The 25,302-nt window shown below is 51.5% G+C and overlaps 2 protein-coding genes across 4 annotated transcripts in view; both read left to right on the top strand.

The window, feature by feature from the left end:
• Window positions 1-25,302, top strand: part of rabgap1 (RAB GTPase activating protein 1) — a 41,543-nt gene that overhangs the window by 11,937 nt on the left and 4,304 nt on the right. The window contains exons 1-8 of one of the 3 annotated variants that reach the window (XM_084687149.1): window positions 2,870-2,963; window positions 4,712-4,862; window positions 20,051-20,164; window positions 21,139-21,213; window positions 21,389-21,514; window positions 21,704-21,847; window positions 22,124-22,165; window positions 22,889-23,017. In XM_084687149.1, coding sequence (XP_084543275.1) covers window positions 21,389-21,514; window positions 21,704-21,847; window positions 22,124-22,165; window positions 22,889-23,017 — 441 coding nt within the window. In that variant the 5' untranslated portion in view covers window positions 2,870-2,963; window positions 4,712-4,862; window positions 20,051-20,164; window positions 21,139-21,213. Of the gene's footprint in view, window positions 1-335; window positions 447-1,130; window positions 1,198-1,491; window positions 1,595-1,702; window positions 1,873-2,137; window positions 2,300-2,869; window positions 2,964-4,711; window positions 4,863-20,050; window positions 20,165-21,138; window positions 21,214-21,388; window positions 21,515-21,703; window positions 21,848-22,123; window positions 22,166-22,888; window positions 23,018-23,045; window positions 23,374-25,302 lie in introns of those variants that run through there. The other 2 variants (XR_014740941.1, XM_084687150.1) reach the window with 2 other exon arrangements.
• Window positions 10,762-13,607, top strand: LOC146236158 (putative G-protein coupled receptor 21). The gene has a single exon (XM_084686196.1). It carries the CDS (start codon window positions 11,716-11,718, stop codon window positions 12,814-12,816), a length of 1,101 nt encoding a protein of 366 aa, XP_084542322.1. The 5' UTR covers window positions 10,762-11,715; the 3' UTR covers window positions 12,817-13,607.

The raw sequence follows: 25,302 nt of genomic DNA on the forward strand, positions 1-25,302 counted from the left end.
ACCAACCTAAACCCTCAAGGAAGACAAGGAAAAACTCCCAGAAAAACTCCCAACGGGAGAAAAAATGGAAGAAACCTTGGGAGGAGCAATTCAGAGAGGGATCCCCTCCTCCAGAGACGGTTAAGTAGCCGCCCATCAAAGCAGGAGGCAGACTGTGAAGTTCCCATCGTTCCGGGTGATCTGAGCCTTGAACTAGGGGGACGTATTTAGCTTCCTCACATCCGACTGTTTCGTGGAAAACTCTGGACTCCCATCAGTGTTTCTCTCTCTCTCTCTCTCTCTCTCTCTCTCTCTCATACTCACTCATTCACTCACTCACTCTCTCTTTCCTCCAGTGCCGTGTCCAAGGACAAAGACAGGCAGAGCTTCAAGCTGCGGCCCGGCATGGACAAGAAGATTGTCATCTACGTCCAGCAGACGACAAACAAGGAGCTGGCCATAGAAAGGTAACCGTCCAATAGGGAGTTAGCAGTTCACCTGGCCTACTCAAATGAGAGATGTCCGATGGCTGAGCGGTTAGAGAATGGGGCTATTCATCAGAAGGTTGCCGGTTCGATTCCTGGCTGTGAAAAATGACATTGTGTCCTTGGGCAAGGCACTTCACCCTACTTGCCTCGGGGGGAATGTCCCTGTACTTACTGTAAGTCGCTGTGTATAAGAGCGTCTGATAAATGACTACATGTAGTACCCCCCCCCCCTCTCCCAAAAAAGGAGACCAGGAAAGAAGGTTCCTTTTGCAGTGTTAACAGCCCATCATTCACGTATCAATGATAAACATGCTCGGTGTCTGTCCACTGGGCTGTCCCAGCCCGCTCCAGAGAGCATGACAGATGTGTCCTCCTACCAAGCCTGCTCATTCTCCCCGGGTCATAAAACTGTTTCAGCCCCGTGTCACCTCCTGGCAAACATGCTGTTCCTAAATGGAGCTTTGGGGGGGTGGGTGTGAGGCCGTGAGAGGATGGAGGGATCCGGAATATTCCATGCCCTGTTCTGTGTCATATCATATGGGTCCAGACAGTTCATATTAATAGTGAACGGAGGTGTGATGACTACAATTTAATAGGTACAATGTTTTTTTTCCTGTCTTCTGCTTCTCTCGCTCTCCACGTGTGTGTGTGTGTGTGTGGCAGGTGTTTTGGCCTTCTGCTGAGCCCAGGGAAGAACGTGAAGAACAGTGACATGCACTTGTTAGACCTGGTATGGTTCTGTTCTGTGTTCCACACATCACATTGCCCCCCTCCCCCACCCCCAGCTCCACATCCTACACCACCTTCTGCTCTCACATCACACGGAGGCCGGGGCTCCTCCATGTCCTCATCCTACCCTAGCTCTCCTATCTTATTACCGTCGTTGACAATATCAGTCTACTTCTTCTCTTCTCTCGCTCTCCCCCCATCTACCTCTTTCTTCCTCTCTCTGTCCTCCTTCGCTCTCTCTCTCCCTCTCTCTCTCTCTCTCCCTCTCTCCCTCTCTCCCTCTCTCCCTCTCCAGGAGTCGATGGGGAAGAGTTCCGACGGGAAGTCTTACATCATCACAGGAAGCTGGAACCCCAAGACGCCTCAGTTCCAAGCCGTCAACGAGGAGACCCCCAAAGGTACGTCCGCTGCTGCTGCTGCTGCTGCTGCTGCTGCTGGCCAGCAGACATGTTAGGGCCGTGTGCTGCACCGCAGGGCTGACGATGGGGTCATATTGCGGTCAACAGATAAGTTCATGTACATGACCACGGCGGTGGACCTGGTGATCACGGAGGTGGAGGAGCCCGTGCGCTTCCTCCTGGAGACCAGGGTCAGGGTGTGCTCGCCCAGCGAGAGGTTGTATTGGCCCTTCAGCAAGCGCAGCTACACAGAAACCTTCTACCTGAAGCTGCGACAGGTTTGAAAAACACACACGCACCTCCACGCTTCTACCACAAGGTTCAAATCCCACACACACGCACACATACACGCACCAGGACTTATTCCCCCAAACGACGGTTGGTTAGAAAAACACGCACTCGCTCACCTCATATAAGCCCCCTCCCCAAGCCAACATAAGGCGATATAACCCCTTTATAATTGGAATATGGACGTCTGCAGTATCGTTCCTCATGTCTCCAAACACGGTGAGTCAGTGCCGCCCCCCCCCCCCCCCCCCACAGATGGAGCGACGGGAGCGTAAGAGTGGGAAGGACACGCTGTACGAGGTGTTGAGCCTGGAGAGTGAGGCGGAGAGGGAGAGGAGGAAGACCACGGCCAGCCCCCTGCAGTCCACCCCCCACGGCTCCGGGGCGCCCTCCCCCCCGAGGACGAGGAGGAGGAGGGTAGGTCGCAAGCAGCCCTCTCTCCGACCCCCGCACCCCCAAATACACTCATCTCTATACCCTGTTTTTTTTGGGGGGGGGGAACTGAATGTGATTTAGACAGGCGAGGCGTACATCTGGGCTCCTTTGAATTCCTCCGGTGAGGACGCATTAAAATCCGGAATCTCTTTCAGCCCAGTGTAGGCCCTCTGGGGCAGTTATTCTGGCTGTGTTGATATCTGGTCTGGTTTACTCTCAGCATACATGGGGGTTTATGTGCTGCTCGGTCTGGCTCTTCATTGGTGTTTCTGGGATCTTTTCCCAGACACACATAAGCCTAGCATGGCCTACCCTTGCCCAGCATAGCATAGCTTAGCTTACCCACGATTAGCCTAGCTTAACCTAGCCTTGCTTATTCTATCTCAGCCGTACGTAGCCAAAGTGTAGTTTAGCCTACAAACTAACACTAGAAATGCAGCGCTATTAAGTACCCTGTGCCTGTCCCTGTGGTCTCAGCCCTATAGTCCAGTACACAAGCTTAGTGAAGAAGAGTGCATCTGTGATTCATCTCCACTCCTGTTTGTGTTTCAGACAATGACGAGCCGCTACTGAGTGGGTCTGGGGATGTCTCCAAGGAGTGTGCAGAGAAGATTCTGGAGACCTGGGGCGACCTGCTGTCCAAATGGTACACACACACACACACACACACACACACACTCTAAACACACTCATAAACACATACACATCCAGTACCAGTCAAAAGTTTGGACACATTTTCCCCAAACTTTTGACTGGTACTGTACATGCACACGTACATTCAAATGTACATACAAGCACTCTCATATACGTCATATACGCCTGTGCTATACGACACACTCATACACACACACACATACACACACACACACACACACAACCTCTGTTAATTTTGGAAGTCATTCATGGGTTTGAAAATGTGATAGATATTTTAATAAGTGAAAGTGGAAGACTAGGAGCATAAAGTGATAAAGGGGAAGGGGGGGAATGAGAACAAGCGGGGCAGAGGGAGGAGAGAGAAGATTGAAGGGGGCTTTGCGTTTAGATAACCAGCTTATTAAGATAAATTCCCTTCTGGCCCTTCTCTCATTGTTCCTCATCAAAACCTCGTGATGAATTAAATAAAAAAAAGTAGTTCTGGAATTTAATTAGAGACGCTTAGTAGCTTCGGTCTGTGCTGTAAACTGATGGCCACATCTGCAGTTTGCCTGCATCCTGCTTTTGTAAATGCACACACACATCACACACACACACACACACACACACACACACACACACACCACACACATATGGAGGATAAGGGGATGTCTTATTTGTTTACTGTTTTTAAAGACAGATGAATCCCCATACTTTAGAAATGGCCTCTAGTCAGAGAGTAGTGGAGTAGATGTGTTACCACACAAGAGGACTGGCAGATGAGGGTATTGAGCCTCGTTCTCAAGTGGGGATTTGTGTTGCTTTTGTCAGCATTACTCCAAACCTCTGGCAGCCTCCATCATGTATTAGCGATACAGCTTCTCGGTTCACACGAAAGAAAACCGGTGATGGTCACCAGTTCTGCGTTCTCTGGATATCTAGATATTATCACCAGGCCTTCCTGCGAAGCCACTCTCTCTCAGGAGAATTCATGTGCTGACTGAAACAGAAAACAGTTCTTGGGAAACTAGCAGGGTTGGCAGAGGGCGTCGGGCAGGGAGAGGGTGGGAGTCGGACAGGGTGAGGGTGAGAGATGGGCAGGGAGAGGGTGGGAGTCGGACAGGGTGAGGGTGAGAGATGGGCAGGGAGAGGGTGGGAGTCGGACAGGGTGAGGGTGAGAGTTGGGCGGGGTGAGGGTGAGAGTTGGGCAGGGTGAGGGTGAGAGATGGGCGGGGTGAGGGTGAGAGATGGGCAGGGAGTATTCTCCAAGCTCCCCTCTGGACCATGTCTGGTTTCAGTGACATCACTTGGCAGGAATGACACGTGTTGCATAACCAAGCACTCGGAACATGCAAACATAACATGAAAGCAAGAAAAAAAGGCAAACAGTACATCATAATATTATGGGATAGAAAAAGTGAGGGGTCTCTGTGGAACATTGGAACATTTCAGAGGACCATGTCACTGCCTCTGAGGATTCTGGGAAAAGCCTGCAGGGGATTTGCTTGGAAGGCCTCTCTATTCCCCCCTTTTCTCTCGCTAGTCGCTCTTCCTTTGTCTCTCACTCTCTCCTCTCTCTTTCCTTCTCTCTCCTCTCACTCTCTCCTCTCTCTTTCCTTCTCTCTCGTCTCTCTCCTCTCGCTCTTTCCTTTGGTCTGTCCAGTATACAACATGGACAGGATGTTATGACATGAATGCTGTGGTGAGTTCACCAATGTTCACACCAGTTTTTCATCCCCACCCCTCTGCCCCGCCCACCAGGCATCTGAACCTATCAGTGCGCCCCAAGCAGCTCCCGGGCCTGGTTCGTAGTGGCGTTCCCGAGGCGCTCCGCGGAGAGGTGTGGCAGCTCCTGGCCGGTTGCCATAACAACGACCATCAGGTGGAGGAGTACCGCACCCTCATCACCAAGGTAGGCCCCGCCCCCTCATCCCCGCCCCCCCTGTGACCTGGCACCAGCCCTGTTCCGCCAGCACAACTGCCATGGCGATCTGGCATCTGAAAACCTTTTCACTCCCCCAAACCCCCATCCAAAGAACCTGGCAACCTTAAAGGATCTCATTCCATGTACTGGCTAATCAGTAATGGTTCTTAAGTCGTGTGTGTGTGTGATTGATTTGTTGATGGCAGTAGAATCCATTAATTTGGTCCATTCATCTGACCTCCTTAGTCAATAGGCTCAGTGGAATCTAATTTAGACATATGAATAGTATTTAGTGGAAACTAAAAACACATTTTGTTGTAAGTATGTACACACAAACACAGAGACATTTTTCAGGAGTCATGTGATGCACAATCACAAGATGGCTTCACGCTGTGTCATCTCTGGACTTCTAGATAGTTCCATATGAGTCGTGTTGGAAGCTGGACGAGAACACAGTGTTGCGCAACAATATAGGCTTTTGTTTTGTTTCGCGCTGGCTGCAGAACAAGTTTCACGGTAAAAAGAGGATGAGTTGTGGGGCTATAAATGCTCTGTCTAAAAAGGATTGTAAAATGATCTGTTGACTGTACATTGCCAGCCTCAAGCGGAGAGGGAGTCTGTGTGTGTGTAAATGGGAGGTGACTTGTGGTACCCCCAGCCCCCTGGCCTCAGCCGGCATGTTCACTGCCATTATGTAACGGCAACATCCCGCGGCTGCCTGCGTGGGTCCCAGGTGTCAACAAGATCCTCCCTCCCTCATCTCCCTCCCTCATCTCCCTCCCCTCCCCCTGCTCCTCTCTCCCTCTCCCTCTCTCCTTCTCCTCGGCCTCCCTTCTCTCTCCCCGGTTCTCCCCTCTCTCCCTGCCCTATCCTCGTTCTCTCCTGCCTAATTGTTTTTATGGGTGCCGTGATTGTGGCAGCTGTTTGGTGTCGGCCCGTAGGCTTGTAGGCCTGCGATATGCTCTAACGTGAAGTTGCAGACCCCGCCACTCCTAATCCAGACACAACTTTTCAGGTCATGACATCATCGGCGTTTAGAATAAATAAAAAAGGGGTTCTAATCTTGTATCGGCTCCTTTGTGTGCGGCTAGACTGTAGTCCTGCGTTAGTTCAGGGAGGGGCCGGCGGTGTCCTTGGCCCCTGAGCAACCTCAGGGGCATGTGTCGAATGAAGCCGCACAGCTGGGACACCACAGGAGTCAACCGTGTTTGACTAGTTCACTGTAGCTGAACGAGGAACCTTATCTTTTCAATTTCTCTCTCCTGTCTAGAAACTGTTTGTTTGCTGGTACTGGTACATACCATCCCATAGACTGTGTGTGTGTATGTGTGTGTGTGTGTGTGTGTGTGCACGCGGTACTTCTTGTTCCCTGTCCTTGTGTCCTTGTTCCAGTGTTTGGCCAGTCAAGCAGATCGAGCTGGATGGAGACACGTGTGTTCTCTTGTGTGGACAGGAGGTACTGTGCTCTAAACCCACAGTGACCCCCCCCCCCCATCCTCAGCCCCACCCTCTCATGAGGTCGACCTGTCAGGCCTGGCCCTGGACCAGCGCGTGTTCACACTGCAGGCAAGCAGCTAGGCTGCTCATCCTCTGCCTCTATCTCGCTTCCACACACGTTCTCTGTTTACCCCTCTCTCTCTCTCTCTCTCTCTCTCTCTCTCTCTCTCTCTCTCTCTCTCGCTCTCTCTCTCTCGCTCTCTCTCTCTCTCTCTCGCTCTCTCTCTCTCTCTGTAAACAGATTCTTATCATGCAGGGTGCTTGTTTGATTCCCACAGGGCACCGTTGATCTTGCTAAGTCCTTAGGTAGATACTGTTCGACCTGTTCCAGTTCCAGGCCTTGTGTGTGTGTGTGTGTGTAGTGACCATGTGATTAGTTAGCCCATCCCCCTCCTACACTTCTGTCTGCTGCTAGCCACATGCTCCTGTGTTTATTGCAAGATTAATATCCATGGTCACTGTGTGTGTGTGTACGCGTGTGTGAGAACGTGTGTGTGAAGTCCATACTCATCTCTAGTCTATCCAACACCATCTCCATACTGTCTCCAGATGTTCCTGTGTGACTGTGTCCATAAACACACCCATATCAGACCAAACCGGCCACTCGCTCCACTATGCACACCCCGGTCCCACCCACACCCCGCCGCCTCAACCCCGTCCTGGGACCAAAAACAAACACTCCCACAATGCTCGACCTGTTTGCCAGCCCGTCTACCCCCTAGTCCACTCCACGGGAACCCTCCCGGACCTGCATTACCTTGCACCCCCCCCCTCCTCAACAGAGTTAGACGAGCGTCGCTGCGTCCGGTGAGGTTGTGACCTTATTCGCCATATTGACATGCTAATGGTGTCAAGCCCATAACAGTGTCCGTTTTATGGATTTAAACCTACACATAATGGTCATGACTGGCCCCGCTGGCTACCGTCACCATTACCATTGCCATGACATTGAGGGATTGAGCTAACTAGCGACCGCTGGTGTTTTTGTCATCCGTGCCTCTGGAAGAAAGAAAGACTTAGCTTAGCTTCACCTCACAGCCCAGCGGCGGAGGCAGGCTGGGACACATGTGCAGCACCTAGCCTGTAGCCACACGCTAACGCTACGCCAGGCAGGTTCACAGTGTTGGGAGGAGGTGCTCAGTGTATAGAGCTAACGGGACAGACGTGAACAGATGTGGCAACCGTGTATACACCAGCCAGAGCATTCTCTCGCTCTCTTGCTCTCTCGCTCTCTCTCGCTCTCTACCCTCCATCCTCTCTCTCTGTCTCTCTGTTTTTACCCTCCCTCCACCTCTGTCTCTCTCTCATTTTACCCTCCACCCTCCTTCCACCTCTCTCTCTGTCTCTCTCTTTTCACCCTCCACCCTCCACCCCTCCACCTCTCTCTCTCCCACCTCCCCCCGTTCTGCGGATGGTCTCCCCACCTCTCAGACAGTCTATTCTTAGCTCCTCGTGTAGAGCCCTGAGGAGGTGCACGGAACACAAAGGAGCCGGTCCCTGAGGAGGAGGAGCAGGGTGCTGTCTGTGTGTGTGTGTGTGTGTGTCTCTGTGTGTCTCTGTGTGTCTGTGTGTGTGTGTCTCTGTGTGTCTCTGTGTGTCTGTGTGTGTGTGTCTCTGTGTGTGTGTGTCTCTGTGTGTGTGTGTCTCTGTCTGTCTGTGTGTGTCTCTGTGTGTCTCTGTCTGTCTGTGTGTGTCTCTGTGTGTCTCTGTCTGTGTGTGTCTCTGTGTGTCTCTGTGTGTCTCTGTCTGTGTGTGTCTCTGTGTGTCTCTGTCTGTCTGTGTCTCTGTGTGTCTCTGTCTGTCTGTGTCTGTCTGTCTGTGTGTGTGTATCTCTGTGTCTCTGTCTGTCTGTGTGTGTGTCTCTGTGTGTCTCTGTGTGTGTGTGTCTCTGTGTGTCTCTGTCTGTGTGTGTGTGTCTCTGTGTGTGTGTGTCTCTGTGTGTCTCTGTCTGTCTGTGTGTGTGTGTCTGTGTGTGTGTCTCTGTGTTTCGGGGGGATCTATCAGGACACATCCTCTGCCCTGCCACAAGTCCTCAGCTGTGCCGAGCGGCCCACCCAGGCCCGTGTGAGCAGCGCAGGCTCACCTGTGTGTCCGGGCTGTGGGCGCCTGGCTCTCATGTGGCCTGTGCTGCTTCTCAGACGAGCAGGAGATGATGGGCTTTGTGAAGTAGGGATAACTAGGAGCAGGTGCACGGAACACTTAAGGCACAGACACACACACACACACACACATACTGACACAAACACACATACTGACACGAACACAGATGAAGGGCCCGAAGGAAGATAGGAAATGAGTGTTAGCACACATGTGCACACACAAACCGGAGTCTGCTGAGGACAATTGGTTTTGTTAGGATTCATGTGAATTACGTAAGCAATGTTGTGAAGTACACAAGGAGGCTGGAAAATGTCTGCCTCGTTGTGGGGTTTGATTTGCCATTGAAAGCAGTAGAATTCCAGTAGTGGCCAGCCTCTAAGCAGCTGACTTCTGCAATATCCTGATGGCAACCTGACCTTTAGGGAAGTAATATATAATAGCATAGCACAGTACAGTACAGCATAGCACAGTACAGCGTAGCACAGTACAGCGTAGCACAGTACAGCGTAGTACAGCGTAGTACAGTACAGTACAGTACAGTACAGTACAGTACAGTACAGTACAGTACAGTACAGTACAGTACAGTATAGTATAGTATAATATAGTATAGTACAGCATTGTACAGTATAGCATAGCATATCACAGTACAGTACAGCATAGTACAGTACAGCATAGTACAGCATAGTACAGTATAGCATAGCATATCACAGTACAGTACAGTATAGTACAGTACAGCAGAGTACAGTACAGTATAGTACAGTATAGTACAGCATAGTACAGTACAACATAGTATAGTACAGCAGAGTACAGTACAGTACAGCATAGTACAGCAGAGTACAGTACAGCACAGCATAGTACAGCATAGTACAGTACAGCACAGTGTAGCACAGCATAGTACATACTTCCATGACAATGGAAGAGGGGTTTGTTTTGGGAGCTATCCAGGCCAGACAGTAAGCTCCTTTACAACAACCTCAGAAAACCACCCATGTATGTAGGACACAAGGGCACGGGGGTGACCCCTCGACTGAACATAACGCACCCATGCTTTGTTGTGATGGGGAGGGCGAAGAGGGGGAGAGCGAAAGGGACGGGGGTAAATGAGGGAAAAGAAAGAGACGGTTTGTAGAACAACACATTCTGGCATGGCCTTGAAACAGCTACAGCCATTGTACTGCAGATGACCCGTCAGGTCCAGACCCAGACCAGATCCAGACCATATCCAGACCCAGATCCAGAGTACCTCCAGATCCAGACTAGAACCAGATCCAGACCCAGACCAGATCCAGACCAGATCCAGACCCAGATCCAGACTACCTCCAGATCCAGACTATAACCAGACCCAGATCCAGACCCAGATCCAGACCCAGATCCAGACCCAGATCCAGACCAGATCCAGACCAGATCCAGACCCAGATCCAGACCCAGATCCAGACTACCTCCAGATCCAGACTAGAACCAGATCCAGACCAGATCCAGACCCAGATCCAGACTAGAACCAGACCCAGACCCAGATCCAGATCTAGACCCAGACCCAGACCCAGACCCAGACCCAGATCCAGATCCAGACCCAGACCAGACCCGGACCAGACCCAGACCAGATCCAGACCAGACCCAGACCAGATTAGACCCAGACCAGACCAGATCCAGACCAGACCCAGCCCCAGCCCCTCACATGATCATAAGAACTCATGTTGGAGTCATATTAGAGATTCTAAAGGGATTATTCTACTAGGCAGATTATTTATGATGATTTATGTGTACATGTTTTATTTTTACCTATGGGTATTTTTTATCACTGGTATCAACACTTATATCCCGGTCATATCTTGCCAGACCAACCCGTCCGCAATTAGATGGCTTATCCCAAATTTACGAAAGTAAGGCTAGGGTGAGGCAGTTCAAGGATGGGGGTCTTTCATGAGCTAGAGTATGGGTGTGTTTGAAATGATGACTGGATTAATGACTATCAGGGGGGGGTGAGATTAGTGTGAGATTGTGTGTGCGTGAGAGTGTTATTGAGAGAATTGTGTTTGGGGGAGGGGAGAGAGTAAGTCTGCGTGTGTGTGTGAGAGAAGGTGGAGGGCAATGTGTTCAATCAGAGGTGGAGGAAGGGAGGGAAGGGGGCCGATGGACCCCGATCATTGGCTGAAGCTGAAGAGAGGGGAGGAGCCACCTTGCCACTGCTGCTGCAGTGAGAGAGAGGGAGAGGGAGGGAGAGAGAGAGAGGGAGAGGGAGAGAGAAAGAGGGAGGGAGGGAGGGAAAGAGAGAGACAGACGGTGAGCAAGACGGATTCAGCTCCACAGAGGAGAAGAGAAGAGAAGGAGCGAGGTATAGTGGAAGAGGAAAAGAAGAAGAAAAAAAAAAGAAAACTCTGGAAAGAGAAAGAGAGGCTGTATCAGTTTCGCTACACCCCTGCCTCTCTCGTTCCACCACCAGACAGTGGATCCTCGCTGGGGAACACCAGCCAGCCAGACACGCCAGCCAGCCACCTTCCGTTCCGCTCCGCTCCGCTTTGTGTCAGCGACGTCTTTTCTCTCCTGGGAGGGGGCAGAGGGGAGACCCGAGGACAGGAGAGGAGAGACACTCCCCCGGCTGTCCCCGCCTTGGGAGGAACAAGACGGACTCTCTGGAGGCTGACCCATTGTGTTTTGAGTACAGGAGCAGGAAAGAGAGAAGACGTGTTAGCCTCTGGTCTGTGACTCCTGGTCTGTGACTCCTGGTCTGTGACTCCTGGTCTGTGACTCCTGGTCTGTGACTCCTGGTCTGAAGCCGTGTTATGGACTATAGAGTCATCGCCCGGGATTAGACATCTAACCGTAGCTCTGCCGCGCAGCACGGACTAACAGCGGACGGACTGACGGACGCACATCCCTGTAAACTACCTCTGCCCAAGTTGGGTTCTTCCGTTTCAGCGTTTAGTTTTGTGCCGTTGAGCCTCCTTTTTGGGTCGAGCAGAGCAGAGGGCGTTCTGTTCCATCTGCGCCTGTCTCCCTGCTTGGGGTGTCGGACTGCTGTCTCCACCTAAGGGCTTCCCTGGGGATCCCCTGCCCCCCCCCCCCCCAACTGGCTAACACCAAAGCCAGTCCTCTCCCTCCCTCCGGTCCAGGTGTCTGGAAGCTGCGGCTAGGATGACTAAAGGGACACAGCCCCAGCGCGGCCCCCCCCTCCTGGGCTGAGCTCGCGCTACGCCGCCTCCCTGCGCCCTGCCAGGTACTGCCCCGCCCTCCTCCCCCTATCACGATGAACTGGACCCTGGAGCTCAACCTGAGCCAGAGCCTTCCCTTCTGTCTCCTGGAGGTGGGCTACACGCAGATCTTCAACATCTGCCTCCTGGAGGTGGCCATCATCCTCCTCCTCACCATCCTCATCATCTCCGGGAACCTGGTGGTGATCTTCGTCTTCCACTGTGCCCCGCTGCTGAGCAACCACACCACCAGCGCCTTCATCCAGACCATGGCCTACGCCGACCTCCTGGTGGGGGTCAGCTGCCTGATCCCCTCCCTGTCCCTCCTCCGCCACCTGGAGGGGCTGGACCAGGAGCTCACCTGCAAGGTGTTTGGCTACATGGTCTCCGTGCTGAAGGGCGTGTCCATGGCGTCGCTGGCGTGCGTCAGCGTGGACCGCTACGTGGCCATCACACGGCCCCTGTCCTACGCCACGCTGGTGACGCCGTGCCGCCTGCGGGCGTGCATCGCCCTCGTGTGGCTCTACTCGGCCCTTGTCTTCCTGCCCTCCTTCCTCGGCTGGGGCAAGCCGGGCTACCACGGCGACGTGGTGGAGTGGTGCGCCGTGGCGTGGTCCACGCGGCCCGCCTTCACCTCCTTCATCGTGGCGCTGCTGTACGCGCCCGCCGCCCTCACCGTCTGCTTCACCTACGCCAACATCTTCCGGATCTGCCGGCAGCACACGCGCGACATCAGCGAGCGCCGCGCCCGCTACGGCCCCGCCGCCGGCGAGGCGGGAGAGGGGCCGTCCCGGCGGGAGCCCCCGGCCGGCTCGGACAAGCGCTACGCCATGGTGCTGTTCCGCATCACCAGCGTCTTCTACATCCTGTGGCTGCCCTACATCCTCTACTTTCTTCTGGAGAGCGCCGGCGTGTACCGCCACCAGGCTGCCTCCTTCCTCACCACGTGGCTGGCCATCAGCAACAGCTTCTGCAACTGCCTCATCTACAGCCTCTCCAACTCCGCCTTCCGGAAGGGTCTGAAGCGCCTGTGCTCCTTCTGCGTGCAGCGCGTGGACGCCAAGAAGCCCATCGACCAGGGCCTGGGGTACGGCCAGGGCTACAGCCAGGGGCAGGGCGGGGCGCTGGTCAGCTCCCACACCACCTGTCACGTTTAGCGTGGAAACGCCTTTCAGTGGGACTATTAGCGCTAGCCTTTGCGAAAGACGCGTTACTGAAGAGTTTCCCTCGCTGACGGGGGGAGAGCATTGGTGGATGGATGAAAGAAAGGATGGCCCGAAGGAAAGAAAGAAAGAAAGAAGAAAGCTGCTGTTGTTTCGCAGAGTTGAGTAACGCAGCGTCCTGTGGCCAGGGAGGGAGGAAAAAAGGAGAAGTGGAGAGATGGAGTAATGACCCTCTTGGGTTTCTGAGGGAGTGAGAGAGTGTTACCCCTCCTAGAGGGATCAGTTCTGCCTCGTTCAGGCCTGCCTGGGTCCAAAACCAGGAGCAGGACCGGAACCAGGAGCAGGACCGGAACCAGGAGCAGGACCGGAACCAGGAGCAGGACCGGAACCAGGCAGGCAGGCAAAGGGTTCTCCGACGTAAAGCTAACAACTTGCAGACATGGAATGCATGGGCTGCGTCAAACCTTTGCATCGCCGTGACGATTGCGAGTGTTATGGAATATGAGGGCCACCCACTCCACAGTGACTTGCCAAAAAACAAACTGTACCAAACGTTGTTCCTTGGGGAGGAATACATCTGGAACTGTGTCTCGTCCTGGATGAAACTGTGTCTTTGGTGCCATATTTACTGTAGCAGTCTGTGCTGAATGCAGGACCACCTGTGTTATTTAAGAACACTACTGAGGTCCGCCTCATATGGGACTCATAGTTTAACCACTTTCAGTGGAACCAAAGTGTGTGTGTGTGTGAGAGAATACAGTAGAAGGTATGGGATGTCGCAGGGCAGGTCCAGCTTGGTTTGAGGGGGGGGGGGGGGGCGGAGGGGGAGAGAAAAAGAGGGAGTGAAACGGTTAACAAGCCTCATCACTGAAGCAGCAGCGTTCTGACTGGTGGCCTGGCTCTCGCTCCTGCTTTCTACCTTACCTGGGTCCCTGTCCAGTGGAGCAGGCGGTGGAGAGGGGAAGCAGATCTCCAAACGTTCCGCTTTCTTCTTTTGTCTTCAGCGCCACCGCTGGCCGCATGTTCGACCTCCGACCTTTCGATCAAATTGGCCTCTCTGTAAAAGAGATGTTCTTCTCCCCATTTGAAAAGGCCACATTTACATGTTCCCCTCCAAAGGATCTACTTACATTCATCTCCGCTGTGATTGCGTAACATTTGCCTCCGGTCAGTTTGTTGCATGTGGACACACACACACACACACACAGAACAGACAAACAACCTATTCTCCGACTCCATGCCGGTCTGCCCTGGCAGCCAGGGAGAAGCTCCGAAGACAGCCTCTGACCTTTCACAGACGTGCGTGTGTGCGTGTGATTCTACATGTGACCTAGCCTGATCTGCCGATAGCAGGTCTCCATTCCCTGATGATTCAGAAGTACGTCATTTAGGGAGGGAGTTCTCCCGTGCTGTGTGTGACGCTCGGAGAAGCCTGGAGACCTGTTCGATGTCCTGGTTGTGTGTGTGTGTGTTGGGGAACATCGGCCTACAGAATAGCTAACAGTTCCCCCATCTTCCTTGTTACAACACAGGGTTGGGGGGGGGGAGAGAGCAGCGGGGGGGAGAGGTGAGGGAGGTGGTAATAGAGAGGGAGAAACAGAGCAGATGAGTGCATGGAGACATACAGGAGAGAGGTGGTTTAACAGACCCCCTCACATACACACACACAGACACATGCACACACACAGTCAGTGATACCCTTGATGTGATCCCAGTAGAAGATGCATCATTTTGGATGCATGTCACTCAGTCTGGACCGGAGATAAACATGTACCAGATTTCCATCCGTACCATGTCTGAATAACAAATGTGAATGGTTTCATCTTATTGTCAAAATGCTTGATGATTATTTTTAATTTTCTACGGCTTTTACGTTTCAACCTATGAATAAAGTTTCAGAGTTCCTGGTGGAAATGCCTGACAGTGTCTGGTGAACCACCAGGGTGACCTACTAGAAGCTCCATGGCTTATTCAAGTCTGTTGGGAACCAAGAACGATAACTCCATACTAGGATTCTTTTTGGGTGGTATCATACACTGTTTGTCCATGTGTTCGTGTGTGCGTGTGTGTGTGTGTGTGTGCGTTTATGAGGCCATACTCTGTTTTTGGACTGTTCTTCGCTTTAGGCTGACTGCCAGAGGCATCCCTCTTGATCAGCTTGATTTGGTTCCCATGACTACGAGAATGCTCTACCCCCTGGGGAGACGTGTGTGAGTTCATGTCTGACGCCTCAGGGAGGGTCGCTAGGCATTGGAAGTGTCTGGTCTCCTCTATGATGTTGTTAATTGAGAAAGAGACTCCAGCTCCCTCCTCTTCCTCATCCCTCCTCATCACTCCCTCCTCGTCCAGCACCAGCCTCGTGGTACGAGTCCCTGGAAGCCGGGCAGAACAGGGTCAAAGGCTGCACAGCTGATGTTGATGTGATGTTTTTTTTTTTTTTTGGGGGGGGGGGCGACGACGAAATTGGGATGGCAGGACGTGGCCTGGCCCTCCCCGTCTCTTTTTCCTGTGGGAAAGCGGCGTGCTCCCAGAATGCACCGCTCCGGGGCTCTGGGCCGCGCCGGGACGGGCGGGCTGGCGCTGGGAACATGGAGGCGAGGCTTAGGAAGGAGGGCAGACCCTTACTGGAACCCACAACACCCCCCCCCCCCCCCCTCACACACACGGACACACAAACACACAGAAACACACAGACACATAACAAAACACACACACAAGGGTTAGAGACACAGTAGCTGTTGTCTCTCTCTTAATAGTCATGTTATAATATCATTTCCCATGTATTTTCCCGTAATGAAGTGCTCATGACAGTAGCTAAGTGGCTGGTCCTACATCCCGTCAGGAAGAGAATGTTCCAGAGATCCGAAATGCGACGAGATTCCTGTTTTATTGTTGTTTGTAATGCATAAAAAACCCATAATGAAACTCATGAGGTCAATATGCTGGTTGAAAGCGAGTGGTGTTGACTGTGAGAGCCCAGAGTGTTTGTATGTCTCTGTGTGTATATTGTGCAGCTGAGGCTGTGTACAGTGTGCCTCACCGCCAGGCTTGGTGATGATGTCATGGTCCTGAATGGAACCTTGAAAGTGATGTATTTATATTGTGGTATATCTGCACTGAGAAAATAAATGTGATCTTATCTAAACATATTCCAGCTTCCCCTGCTGCTTGTTACTTTGTGTTCAGAGAAAAGCATGTAGGCTTCAGATAAGGTGAACATGTTGTTCTGTGTGTGTGTGTGTGTGTGTGTCTGTGTGTCTGTGTGTGTCTGTGTGTGTATGTGTGTGTGTGTGTGTCTGTGTGTCTGTGTGTCTGTGTGTGGCTGCCTGTTTTTATGAGTGTAATCCATCACTGGGGATAGTTGTATTTCATGGGAAGTTAGATTACCCACAATTGCCTTTTCTCCTCTCCTAAATGTGCTGAATGAATTCTCAGGACACACTGAGTGAATCCTTAGGACACTGACTGGAGCTGCTGTGTGTGTGAAATCAGGCTCATTTCAGATGAAGCAGAGCTTCTTTCCTCCAGGGGTTATTTTTAGCTCTGCGTTGAGGCTGAGGTTTACATCTGGGTGTAGGGGTTGGGGTTCGGCTGAGGCTTGTGGCTCAAACTTAAAGACCCCAAGTTGGGCTCCACACACTGGCCCTAGTCCCTGACTGCCCCCCCCCCTCCCCCAGGAAGACTAACAGAATGTCCCAGCAGCCATTGTGTCAGGGCATGGTGAAACTGCCCTGTAAACAATGAAAGAACCAGTAAAGTGTTTCCTGTGGAAGCCCCGTCCTCCTCGCCTGCTTTTCTACAACCTCCACACACACACACGCACACACAAACACACACACACACAAACACAAAACACACACACACACACACTTCTGGACCCCCACCACCACCACCAATCACAGCCTGTGTTTTCTCTCCCAATCACGCGAGGGAAGGCCTGGCCCCTGGAAGGTGCACTCTAATTGGCTCTCATGTCAGCAGCCTCTTTAAAGAGTTCCAGATAAGCTGCTTTGAGTGGGACTAACATAAATATGGATCCTTATCAGAGCTTGAGAACAGCGCCTCAAAGACCAGGTCCACACACAAACACACACATACACACACACATACACACACACACACACACACACACACACACACACACATGGGGTTACACAGTTTCACACACTGGTTTGTTTCACTTTCCTAGTGAGTACCGACAATTCACTCTCATTAAAAATTGTGTTATCCCTAACCTCTAACCCTAACCATAATCCATGTCATGTTAACCCTAAACCCCCTCAGAATAGCACTTGATGTTGTGTGGCCCAAGGAAATATCCCCTACAAGGTAATTTCTTTTTTTAGTTGACTGTACTTGTTGGGGATTTATGGTCCCTACAAGGGTAGTTAAACAAGACCACACACAACCACACACACACACAGGTCCAGAAGCATAGACCAACCTGAGGGGAGGTGTGTGTGGGTGTGGAGGAGGAAGCAAGGGTTGTTGGATGAAAAAAGAAAAAGTGTTGTTCCTTTTTCCTCTCTTCCTGTCTTTGTTCTCATGCTCGCTCTCTTTTCGTTTCAGTCTCTTCGTTAACGAAACCTTGAGAGAGAAAGATGGGGGGGGGGGTTGCTTGTGTGTGTGTGTGTGACTGTGTGTGTGAGTCACTCCATCATGAATTGACAGTATTTTCTGTTCCAGATAGGTAGCAGGCAGTGTGTATGAGCATCAATAATGGAGGCAGATTGATTCATGGTTGAAAGGGGACCGACTTGCATGGATCCTACTCTGCTGTGCACTGTGTATTGTGCACCCGGGCGTGAGCACGTTGGTGTGTGTTTTACAGTGTGTATGAGGAGAGGTGATGTGGGACAGAGGCGTGAGGATGACATAGTAGTATAGTACAGACTGGACAGAGTGGACAGGAAATAGGGGATCAATAATGCATGGTGGCCTTCCATGGTCTTCCTACGGTGGCCCAGAGGGGAGAGACCCTCCCCAGGGTGACCTAGCTGTGTGTCCAGGGGCTTGAATGGGTTTCTCGGAGGCTTCAGCCTTGGTGATGGACCCTGGTCAGGTCAGGTGGCACCGGGAGTGTAAAGTGTGTGTGTGTGGCTTGGTGTGTGAGGTGTATGTTAAGTGTGTGTGTGGCTTGGTGTGTGAGGTGTATGTTTGCGGTGGTGTCTAGGAAGCTCCAGCTGACCCAGATAACGTGCTGCCTCCATTATTGATGGGCTGCAGATGGAACAATACCAGCAGGTTGCCTAACTGTGTAAAAGGAGCCACTCACTCCACTCAGGATATTGGCCCCGTCTGCTTGTTTAACAGGCAACGTGACACAACCTGGCTTCAGAAAGCATTCATGTCCCTTCACTATTTGCACCTTTTATTGTTTGATTTACATTTAGTCATTTAGCAGATACTCTTATCCAGAGTGACTTACAGTAAGTACAGGGACTTCTTTCCCCCTGAGCCAAGTAGGGTGAAGTGCCTTGCCCAAGGACACAACGGCGCAACCGGCAACCTTCTGATTCATAGCCCGATTCCCTAACCGCTCAGCCATCTGACTCCACTTTTAAGTGTACTTGGATGAAATGCACCTGCTTCACCACCGTTGGGATGGCATTAGCCTTGATGAGCAGTGCCTGGTGTTTGTCACACACAGCACGTGGAGTTCTACCCAGCTAGTTGACATCTGTCATATCCTACCAGAGAATCTCTCCCCCGTGCTCCCAGAGTCCTCTGTTGAATGCTTTTTATGCTTTTTCTCCAGAGTGGCTTCCTGCCAGCTGCTTAAGCATGACCACCTTATTGGTGGAGATCTGCTCAGACGTCGTCTGTCCGGCAGGTTCCTCTCTGCCGAGGACTCTGAGAGTGACCGGTTCTGGTCACCTCTCACCAAACGTCTTCTTGCCTGGTTACTCAGTTTGGCCGACAAGACACATCTAGGAAGAGTTCTGGTTGTTCCCAACTTCTACCATTTCACAAGTATTGAAGGTTGGGGTAATTGAGTGGAGACTTAATGGCAACAATTGCAATTTTATCCATTTACAATTACATGGTACAACACAATTAAAGTGAAGCAGTCTGAATACTTTCTGAAGCCACTGTATTTACGTAATATAGAAACATGCATAAAGAGTCACACATTAACACAGATACAGTACTAACACACATTGTGTATTCACATAGATGTCTTTGTAACACACACACATGCACAGACATTCTGGCTAATGACTGTAGTTAAGTTGCCCCGATGATGCTGCATTTCAAAACGGCCAACGAGCAGAGGTCATGTGATCTATAAATTGGTCAAATGACCAGTGGTCTTTACAGCACAGGAGGTAGGTCCTGTGATACCCACCAACACTGGGGACCACTGTTCTGTTCGCCTCCCTCAGGGGCAGGTGATTGGCTCCCCCTGGTCTCTGAATCACATGACTGTGGTCATAAATAGTCTCATGGTTTAGAATCCCTTTGGGATCAGCTGAATAGAGGTTGGCCAATGCTCTGTCCTTTTTCTTTGTCTCTGTCTCTGTGATTCTCTCTCTCTCTCTCTCTCTCTCTCTCTCTCTCTCTCTCTCTCTCTCTCTCTCTCTCTCTCTGTTTCTGTCTCTCTCTGTTTCTGTCTCTCTCTCTGTCTTCTCTCTCTATCTCTGTCTCTCTCTCTCTCTCTCTGTCTTCTGTCTCTCTCCCCTCCTTCTCTTTTCCCCCCCCTGGGACCTCTCTGTAGCAAAGGAGGTCAGAGAAACTGGTGGAGTGGTCTGCTACCCAATGCCTGCTGCAGGCTGTCTAGAAACCCCCGACAGCCAGCAAGCCAGCCCATCAACCAACCAACCAACCAGCTAGCCAGGCAACCAGCATACCATAAACATTGAAGTTTGTGTATGCGTACACGTCCACACACAGGTGTGCGTGCGTGTGTGTGTGTGACAGGCAGACTGTACGGCTGCTGCAGGAAGGGAGGAAGCAGGCCGACAGGGAGGTTGTGAAGGAACACGGTGTTCCAGCTCTCTGGCCCCCGGGGCTCGTCCTCACAGCCTGGCTAGGACCATAGAACTCAGGGAACATGCGCCCCCTGCTGGACAGCACACGCCACTGCAGTCCCTCTGGTTCCTCGGTGGTGGAGGTGACTGGTGCCTGTGCTGCTCCAGGCCTCTGTGAGGGTGTAATCCTTCCTTTGGGAAAAGTGACTAATTCTCTCCCCCTCTCCTCTCCCTCTCCCTCTCCCCTCCTCGTCCAGGAGTCGCCCCAGGACAGCGCCATCACCAGGGACATCAACCGGACCTTCCCGGCCCACGACTACTTCAAAGACACAGGCGGGGACGGGCAGGACTCACTGTACAAGATTTGCAAGGTGGGCACTGTGTGTGTGTGTGTGTGTGTGTGTGTGTGTGCTACCGCTGTAAGCTCCCCCTGCTCCTCACCTTCCCAGGCTGAGTTCATTACGTTGAGACCGACTCCCTCTTTAATGAGGGAAGTGTGTCAGTGGGTTTGACAATGTGATAGAAGGTACTGCACTGCAATGAAGTGCGTGCGTGCGTGCGTGTGTGTGTGTGTGTGTGAGAGTGTACGTACCAGCCAGAGGGCTCTGATCCATCTCTGGGTAGCAGGCGGTGTGTCTGGCTGTGTGTGTGTGTGTGTGTGTGTGCGACCCTCACTACCAGCCTTCATCAATACCAGATCAGGGCTGCAGGGCCTTCACATCACTGCTCTGCATTATTGAGCAGCAGATCAGTCCCTCCATTAGCAGCTGAGGATGTAGGAACTGGTCTTCCTGGGGTTCCACCAGCTCACACACAGCAAGCCAGCTAGTAGATCAGGCAGTGTGTGCGTGTATCAGTCAAATAGTGGGAGTGTGTGGGAGTGTGTGTGAGCGTGAATGTGTGTGAGCGTGTGTGTGTGTGTGTCAGTCAGGTAGTGTGTGTGTGTGTCAGTCAGGTAGTGTGTGTCAGTCAGGTAGTGTGTGCTCTCCCACTCAGTAATGGGCCAGACCTCCAAGGGAGTAGAGGGAGTTCAATCCATATCCTGGAACAGCTCGCCTGCTTCCTGTCATTGACCATATCCGGGAGCCAGCTCATTACTCAAGGCTGTCTGGCTCAGTGGGCTATCCTTCAAATAGTCAGTCCCCGAGTCAGTCAAATAGTCAGTCAGTTAATCACTGACTCGCTCACTTACTTAACCTGTCTCTCTCTCTCTCTCTCTCTCTCTCTCTCTCTCTCTCTCTCTCTCTCTCTCTCTCTCTCTCTCTCTCTCTCTCTCTCTCTCTCTCTCTCTCTCTCGCGTTACTGGCCTGCTCAGTGTTAACCTCTCTCGCTCTCTTTGTTCCAGGCTTACTCAGTGTATGATGAGGAGATTGGCTACTGTCAGGGTCAGTCCTTCCTCGCTGCAGTGCTCCTGCTACACGTGAGTTCTTCCATCATGCCACACAGTCCCTACGTCTCCATACATCTAGTCCCACCGTACATCTGTCTATGATGAACTCTGCATCTGTCTATACTGTACCATGGTGTGCGTGTGTTCCTCCAGTGCTGATACTCTGTGTGTTGTGCTGTTTGAATGTGTTCATGTTGCTGGCTAGATGCCAGAGGAGCAGGCCTTCAGCGTTCTGGTCAAGATCATGTTCCACTACGGACTCAGGGACCTCTTCAAGCAGAACTTTGAGGATCTACATTGCAAGTTCTTCCAGCTGGAGAGGCTCATGCAGGTGTGTGTGTGTGTGTGTGTGTTGAAAGGCTTATCGCACGACATTGTTTATACACATTTGCTCGGCCTGCTGCAGTTGAGTTGACCCTTCTCCCCTTTTCTGTCTCTCTCTCTCTACATTTCTGTCTCTGTCTCCTGCTCTCTCTCTCCCTCTTTGTCTCTCTCTGTCTGTGTCTCTCTGCCTCCCCAGGAGTATATCCCAGACCTGTATAACCACTTCCTGAACGTGGGCCTGGAGGCACACATGTACGCCTCCCAGTGGTTCCTCACACTCTTCACCGCTAAGTTCCCCCTCTACATGGTCTTCCATATCATTGACCTGCTGCTCTGTGAGGTACACACACACGCACATACACACACTCCCTACTCACTCATCTGCAGACTTGCATTTCTTTACGTGTGATTGATTTCTTATGCATTTTTCCCTCCCTCCCTCCCTCCCTCTCTCTCTCTCTCTCTCTCTCTCTCTCTATCTCTCTCTCTCTCTCTCTCTCTCTCTCTCTCTCTCTCTTTCTCTCTCTCTCTCTCTCTCTCTCTCTCTCTCTCTCTCTCTCTCTCTCTCTCTCTCTCTCTCTCTCTCTCTCTCTCTCTCTCTCTCTCTCTCTCTCAGGGCATTAGTGTGATTTTCAACGTAGCTCTGGCCCTTCTGAGGGTAAGTTGGTTCTCTTTTCTTCATTAGATTAAACGGCGCCCTCAAATAAACGCTGCCCCCGAATAAACGCCGCACCAAGAATGAACATTGTGTAATAAACGCCGCCCTCGATTAAGCTCCACACCAAAAAAATCCGAAAACGGTTATTTAATTGGTTAAAAAATTGCTGCAGATTTCTACACAATGTAGAACACGAGTATTTGAGACAGTTAAAGTACTACCCACGCACACCTAATTGACCATGAAGCATTGTAAGTGGGGTCTTGGTAAAAGCGGTGTGAATAGTTCGCACTGGTTGGCTACTCCCGACTAAACGCGCGGCTTCAATGTTATACTAGGCTTTGTGTTTGACCTCCTTGTCTATTCTTTGTTTGTCTATGGCCGCACTGCAGCTACAATTCACTAAATCTCTCTCACTAATTAAACGTCGCCCTCGAATATACGCTGCACCAAAAATGAACATTGTGTAATAAACGCTGCAACGTTTAATCGAAGAAATACGGTATATATACACACACACACACAGGCTGGCAGGTACACATCCCAGCAACTGACCAGTGACAAAAAGCCCAGTTTCATGTCTTTTGCGACACTTACACACGTCCACACACACACACACACACGCGGTTGACTTCTCTGTGCCTCGGGAAGGCCTTCAGAGACTTGCCCGGACAGGGGGGTTGTGTCTGGCCTGCTCACGTGTTCTGTCTCCGTGCCCTCCAGACCTCCAAGGACGACCTGATCCAGACAGACTTCGAGGGGGCGCTCAAGTACTTCCGGGTCCCGGTTCCCAAGAGGTACCGGTCAGAGGAAAACGCTAAGAAGCTGATGGAGCTGGCCTGTGGCATGAAGGTACCTAAGCTCTTCAGATCTAGGTGTGTGTGCGATGGAGCTGGCCTGTGGCATGAAGGTACCTAAGCTCTTCAGATCTAGGTGTGTGTGCGATGGAGCTGGCCTGTGGCATGAAGGTACCTAAGCTCTTCAGATCTAGGTGTGTGTGCGCGATGGAGCTGGCCTGTGGCATGAAGGTACCTAAGCTCTTCAGATCTAGGTGTGTGTGCGCGATGGAGCTGGCCTGTGGCATGAAGGTACCTAAGCTCTTCAGATCTAGGTGTGTGTGCGCGATGGAGCTGGCCTGTGGCATGAAGGTACCTAAGCTCTTCAGATCTAGGTGTGTGTGCGCGATGGAGCTGGCCTGTGGCATGAAGGTACCTAAGCTCTTCAGATCTACGTGTGTGTGTTGCTGTGTTGTAGTGTTATCGTCGTTGAACGTTAGAGAGATGCTGCAGGTTGACCAGCAGAGGGCAACGTAGACCTGTAGTAGAATCTCCCTGAGCCGAAGTGACAGGAAGAGAAAGACTGGGTTAACATGTACACATAATCCAGGCCTATATTTGGGGTTGTGACGAGTAGCACTATGTTACATAGGTTGTTAACCTAGCGGATTACCTGTGACCTCACTGCCCTATAATCTGCCCTTTGATCGAAGCAGGGGTCAGTATATGGTGAGGATTGGTTAAAAAGAAGGGTGTCAACTCATCACACACACACACACACACACTTCAGGTGGGGCAGGCTCAGAGCTCAGGTGACACAGATCAGAGAGATTAAGCCTGACAGGGGCTGTACTGAACCCACCGAGAGCAGAGGACACGGGTCACCCTGGGTTCATGGCCCTCAGGTGTCCCTCCCTCCCTCCCGTCAGCCTCTCTACCCTAGCATCTGAAGGATGCGACACACTGACTGATGACCAATGAGCCTTTGCACAGTTTGCATAGTTTGCGGAGGTAAATTGTCCATGGACATCGACATGGAACCAGCTTTCACTAACTGAATGTATTACTGTGGATGGCAAGATAAGCTACTTTACGATAATTAAGTACATGTACATTTAAGCTCTAAGAGGATTTTCTGTTTTAGTTGGTTGTCATCATGTATCATGTCACTATATTAACGCAATTTTTTCGTAGGATGCGTGGGATGTTTGGTTTTACGGTCGTTTTGTGTTTTAAGGAGTGACAGTCGGCTTCTGTTAGTTTGGAGCTCATTTCGGGTTGTGTTGCAGCAGGTGATAAGATGCTACTGGTCCCATGACATGCCAATGTGCGCATTGTGATGACATCGCACTCTCAACCTTCATACATTCTTGCCCAGTCACTGCATAGGCTGTGCTATGCAAATAACATTCACATTTTGCATAATAGTTGTGCACACGCACACTTGCTAGCTTTTTCTCTGTGTCTTTGTTTCATGGTCAGACAGGAGGTGTGTGTGTGTGTGTGTGTGTGTATAGAGCCAGTCAGTGTGCTCTGTTCTAAGAGCTGTCTGGCAGACAGATTGGAGCTGTGTTTGGATACACCACCTCTTGCCCTCCAACCTCGTTTGAAACTTTACTTCTGTCAGTGTCTCCCCACACACACACAAACACACACACACGCACACCCCCTGGCCCCAAAACACTATCTCTCTTTTGCACATTTGCTCTTGCTTGCACGAACACACACACCATGCCATATAGGCCAGGCTGTCCTGATTCTGCCAACCAAACCAGTTATAGCAGGTGGATCAGCCTCCAATACACACACACACACTCTCTCTCTCTCTCACACACACACTCTCTCACACACACACACACACACACACACACGCAGTGATACTGTAGCCTTCACTGGGTCCATTCTAAGCCTTCTTTCTCCACAACACAGCATGGTAGTGTACCACAGGCCCACAGAGCTGTGGCCAGCAGGGCAGGAAGCACTGGCTGCTCAATAGAGCTCATTCACACACACACACACGCACACACACACACACGCAGACACACACACACACGCACACACACACACACGCAGACACACACACTCACAGTGATCTACAGACGGGGTCCACGCACACACAAAACAAACCTACACACACACAAAACACACACAGACTTAGTGATGTGCAGACAGGGTCTCCACACACACACACACACACACACACACACACACAGACAGACTCACAAGCTTCACAGTACAGTACATTTGAAGACAGAAAGTACACTGATTCCAATCCAGTATTAGCAGACAGATACACACTGGTTTTGATGGCTTACCAGGGTCATGTTTCTGAACATGCTCAACCAATCAGGGGGTTGCTCC

Source organism: Hypomesus nipponensis, chromosome 22, assembly GCF_054491055.1.
Source record: "Hypomesus nipponensis isolate SF chromosome 22, ASM5449105v1, whole genome shotgun sequence".
Taxonomy (NCBI): domain Eukaryota; kingdom Metazoa; phylum Chordata; class Actinopteri; order Osmeriformes; family Osmeridae; genus Hypomesus; species Hypomesus nipponensis.